At 39.4% G+C, this 5,320-nt stretch overlaps 1 protein-coding gene across 1 annotated transcript; it reads right to left on the bottom strand.

The window, feature by feature from the left end:
* Positions 1-2,467: 2,467 nt before the first annotated feature.
* LOC118756088 (ATP-dependent DNA helicase PIF1-like) lies at positions 2,468-5,167 on the bottom strand. The gene is made up of 2 exons (XM_036490878.1): positions 4,780-5,167; positions 2,468-3,114 (listed from the first exon to the last, which is right to left on the bottom strand). Exons 1-2 carry the CDS (start codon positions 5,165-5,167, stop codon positions 2,468-2,470), a joined length of 1,035 nt encoding a protein of 344 aa, XP_036346771.1.
* Positions 5,168-5,320: the final 153 nt, after the last annotated feature.

The following is a 5,320-nucleotide window of genomic DNA, read 5'->3' as shown; positions in this document are numbered from 1 at the left end:
GTAATTATTAAAGCAAATTTATTCAAAATTGATGCTTGCAACAATTCCACTGGTCTACAAATTTCAACTTTTTTTTCTGCGAATAAGACGGGACCTGGTGTTTCTGAACGGATTTTTCGTGCTGAACACGAATCCGGGGTCAAAAATGTCCCATCACGTCACGTTTTCGAGAAAAAAGGGGTTGAAACCCCTAAAAACAGCGTTTTTGGCCATTTTCGAAAAATTATAGAGCTGAACCCTGACGTGGTACAAATTTTGCATATATCAGAAATTAAAGGCTAAACCGTGCCCTTTCGAATGAGCCCTATGCCGAATTGATCGCGTGCACCCTTAAAGCAGGGGGTGTATTTGTGTTTAGGGGTGCAGGAAAAATTGATCACAGAAAGAATTTAATCTTAAACGATCATAGAAAATTAATAATGCCAAGGTTTTAACTATATTAAAAGTCGCTGATTACGAATCTGCAGTTAGATTTTAAAAATTTAAGATGACGGGTCGAATATGGTGGATATAAAAATTGGACTCCTAGACACAACTACACCCCCTGATCTAAGGGTGCATGCGATTAATTCGGCATAGGGCTCATTCGAAAGGGCACGATTTAGCCTTTAATTTCTGACATATACAAAGTTTGTAGCACGTCAGGGTTCAGCTCTACAATTTTTCAAAAATGGCCAAAAACGCTGTTTTTAGGGGTTTCAACCCCTTTTTTCTCGAAAACGTGACGTGATGGGAAGTTTTGGACCCCAGATTCGTGTTCAGCACGAAAAATCCGTTCGGAAACACCAGGTCCCGTCTTATTCGCAAAACCCTTGTAGACCAGTGTTCTTTACCAAGAAAGACGTTTATGATAAAATTTTGGAAAATGAGCGTGGCACCGCCCACTTATGATTACATATATGTAACTCGGTAACCGTTCTACCAATTTGTACCAAACTCGGTGTGGTTATTGTGCTGGCCACATAAAAGCAAAATGTTGAAAATAATTGAAATCGGACTAATCGGATGCTTTAAACTGCAATATTTCGAAATTTAAGGACGCTAATTTACTCAAAATTGATACACCCCGGCTTACCATCTAGCGGTAGCTTTCGGAAAGGTGAAAAACATATATTTAATACTTGCGCCGGGTATTTAATGTTCGGCTCCACCCGAACTTAGACTTTCTTACTTGTTATTTTATTCTTTATTTAATTTTTACCTACTACTTTTAAATTTCAAATACATTAAATAAAACAAAAAGACTTATGATAAAGTAAATTAAGGTGTTCTACAACAAAGTGTTTAAATACAAACGTATGTGGTACATGTGAAAATATAATAACATTAATCGCCAACACTAAAAAATATCCCGTCATGGTCGCTGAATGAGGTTTCATATGTTATCGCCCTTGTTCTGTCTGCAGAAAAACTTGCCAATAACCAATCAATCGCGGTTTGTTGCTTTGTAGTAGGAAGATGTTCCAGTAAGGAATGCAATCCTAGTTGGCTCATGCGCGTTCCAAGAACATCATTTGACGTAATGCGACAGACATTAAAGTCTCCAACAACTATTAATTCTCCATTATTTCTATTACTCAGCTCCTTTATATCTTCTTCCAATATTCTTCTAAATGCTGGTAATGAAAAAGATGGATTTCTGTATACTACAGCGATTGCCAAGTCTGGTCTTGATATCGCCAGAAACTGATACACTTTTCCGGCTACATGATGACTTTTAATGAAACTTGTGGTAAAGCAACTTTCATGACCAGTTTTACAGTAAATTATTACTCCATTCCGTGAGCGGCTTTGTCCAGTCTCAGTTGCTCCATCGATACGCGCCACAATACTATAGCCTTCGATTTGTAATTCTTCTTCTGGACGGGTCCAAGTCTCGGCAAAACAAATGATATCCGCTGAACAAATAAGGTGGTCACTTCTAATGTCATCGATATGCTTTCTTAAGCTTCTTATGTTTTGATAGTACAATAGAAGAGTGTTATCTGGGCGCTCAGTTGCAAATTTGCAGTGCGTCTCTAATTTTTTTAATGTCCGAAGTATATTCAGCTGTGCTTGGACTACTTCGTTGCCTCCAAAAGGTCTAGGTGGAATAAAATTACCTACAATAAATAGTCCTGAAGCACTTGTTGCTCTACTGCATCCGACGTACAAAGCTGATCGGCTCATTCCCTTCACAGTATGAATAGCAACCAATCTGTTAGTTGCTCCTTGGCTTTTGTGTATTGTTATTGCCTCTGCTGGTATTATAGGGAACTGCCTTCTTTCTATCGAGACATGTTCGTTTCTTCTATACTGGAAGGTGCGCACTACTTTTTCAATTGGTGTCCAGCTCGATTCGTGGGGTGAGGCTTTTTGGAACGTGCTATTATTCCAATTCCTGGCTCGGAAAAGTGCATCCAAAGAATTACTGGTGTCCGTTCGGGGCCTCGATGGTCAATTTGCATTAGTCGGCCCGTAGCTCCATTTACAAACCATCTGCAATATTAATGTTGACCATAATCATGTATTTTGCAGAGGTTTTCAGTTGTAAACCGTAGCACATTCCTTGTGTCTCCGATATTTTAAAATTCTTTATGGCATCCAATATAACCGTTTTACTTCGCTCCGAAAGAGAGTTCGCCTTCACACTGTCTTTCGCTGTAGAGATAAACTCTTCTGTGGCGATTTTAGCCAATCTTGCAGTACTATATAGAGATACATCCGCGTTGGAATAAAAAAGATGAATACAGTCGTTGGGTATCTCGTTAAAATTGGTTTCTCTTGCTTTAATGAGCTCGATATCATCAGATGTCATATTTCCTTCGGACATGTTGTTGAGAGCAACGGCAAATGCCTGATCTTTTCTTTGGCGCATTATTTCGGTGAGTTCGAAGAAACGGAACAAATCCCAAAGTGGTGTGCCAGTAATTGCGCTATATGGATCCAATTGGTTTGGTGAGAAAATCCATGTGTCTCCTACTGGCGAGAGTTGCTTTAAGTCGCCAAAAACAATTAATGGTATACCTCCAAAATACTCGCTAGAGCGAAATATTTGTTTTAAACGGGCATCTAAATATCCAAATATTTTGGCACCGACCATTGAAATTTCGTCCACTATTATTAACTGAAGGTCTATTAGGTTTGAATAGATAGAATTAACACTATCATTGCTGAGAGGTCGTAATTCAGTTGATGATTGGTTTATCGGTAAGGAAAAAATCGAGTGCAAAGTAACGCCTCCAATCCCAAATGCAGCTTTTCCTGTAGGAGCACACAATAAGACTTTAATTGTCTCGGGATTACTGCCGGATAAGCTGTTTGCTCGTGTTGTCAGTGACTGGTATAAAGCGGAAATTAATTGGCTTTTTCCTACTCCAACTCCGCCTCCGACGTATTCGTAAAAGTGTCTCTTCAGCTTCATGTTATGGTGAACATGATAAAAATATTCCCGCTGTTTTCTGTTCAAGGAGCGCACAATTGAGAGCAGCTCATTTTCTTGAATAAGTATAGGTAGTCTTATGAGCCTGACCTCCTCCAAGTTTGGGTTCTATGGCTCATCGCTTTGAAATACGTCGACATCATTGCCGATTTCTGGAATAGCTAGTGCTCTAAACTCTTCATTCAAGAAAGGGGTAACATCAACCTGAACATCTTCCTCTGCTGTTTGCTGATTTAAGTTCTCTAAAATATTTTCGAGCTCACGGTCTGAGAACTTGTCGTATTTCAGCTTGTTCTATTCAATAATTGATTTGTTGTCATTACAAACTCATTCTATGTCAGCATCGATTAAATCAGCTGCCTCGCTACGCCAGGGATAAAATAGCATAGCCATTTCCCGAAAGTAGTCTGATCGAGAAAATTCAACACTAAAACGTCTCCACCTTAATATAAGAGGGCGCTTTCTCTTCCAGATGAAACCGCTCCTATCATTTAATTGAAGCCGGAGCTCGTTTGCTTCAGAATTTTCATCAACTGGTTCGACTTCTTCATTGTCCTCGTTTTCAAGTGTAGACACTGTTCTTGTTTTTGAAAATCGGTACAATGCAGCAAAATCAGCAAGACAGAGTTGCCCTAGCCGACTTGGCCTTTAAATATAATGATCCAGCAAGTTCGGTACATAAATATCAGTTGAATCAGCAGGAAGCCTTCCTAGATCACTTTTCGGCTTCACCATTCTGACTCTTTTGCCTGGGTGTGACGTATTAATAAAAATTTCTCCTTCGCTGGCTTCTGAAAGATGGAGACCCAAAATATTATAGGATGCTTCTTGGGCGGACACCTCCGATCCGTTAAGAAATTTATTGCCTATGTGTTGTAATTTTTGCTTAATTGTGAAATTTCCGTCATTTATTTCATCCATGGCTTGTCTTAACAGCTGAGATACCCCTCTATTAGATTTGTTGATATAATTTCTTATGTAGCTGCAGCATGCATAGGCGTCAAGTATGAACTGAATGTCCATATTTGCTCTATGCAAACGCAAAATGCCGCTGTTATATGCGTTAAGCAGTCTATCTGAAAATTTCCTTCGTAGAAATATTTGAGGCTTCTTTAAACTGGAACGCAGCGCTAATTTGTAATTCTCATAGGTTGGGGAAATGTCTGGATGCATTAAGAATTCCTCAAAGTTGTTCAAGTTCTCTGCTTCCATATTATCATTATGTTGGCTTAAAACATTTTTAATTTTTTGCAACAGAGCCAGGTGTTGTTCGCTTACTTCGTTTTCGTCCAGAGGTAATAATACCTAAGTTCGGGGCATTGGTGGGTAAGGCATGTTGAAACGACAGACTTGCTGACCTCTTATATCTCTCAAGCAAGCCCGACCATGACTATGTCTTTGGTAGTCAATAAATTGCTGCACCTCTGGATTGCTTCCATCTGTTGTTATAAATTGGTCGACAAATTCCACAATGGGGTCAATATTTATAACACCTTCTGTCTCCAGAGTAGGTGCGTTACTTATCCAGTACATTCCATGACAGTGAGGACTACCTCTGTGTTGGAACTCAATCCTCCAGTAATAATGAATAAGCACATGTGGCTCAAATATTTTATCTTTGAGTAGCTTAACCATTTGTCGGAAACGATAATCGAAGTACCGTGAACAGGTTACAGCATCTGTCCTTATAAGCCGAGCCTTCTCTGAATTTGATAGTTGTGCTGCCTCAGTTTCGGAAATATCCATTTTGTCCACAAGTTTTGTTAGAATAACCAACATTCAGTCCATTTTGTCTCTGCAGCCGACAGGGTGATAAATAACGATGGCAACCCAAATTGACGAATCATCGCTAAAACCTTCTTTTTCTCTGCCTCCCAGTGAGCAGGGGATGATCTGAGA

The sequence above is a fragment of the Rhagoletis pomonella genome, unplaced genomic scaffold (genome assembly GCF_013731165.1).
Source record: "Rhagoletis pomonella isolate Grant_MI unplaced genomic scaffold, Rhpom_1.0 Rhpom_scaffold_08736, whole genome shotgun sequence".
NCBI classification, from domain to species: Eukaryota; Metazoa; Arthropoda; class Insecta; order Diptera; family Tephritidae; genus Rhagoletis; species Rhagoletis pomonella.
The sequence above is the reverse complement of the archived record's forward strand: the minus strand, read 5'-3'. Positions and strand labels throughout refer to the sequence as shown.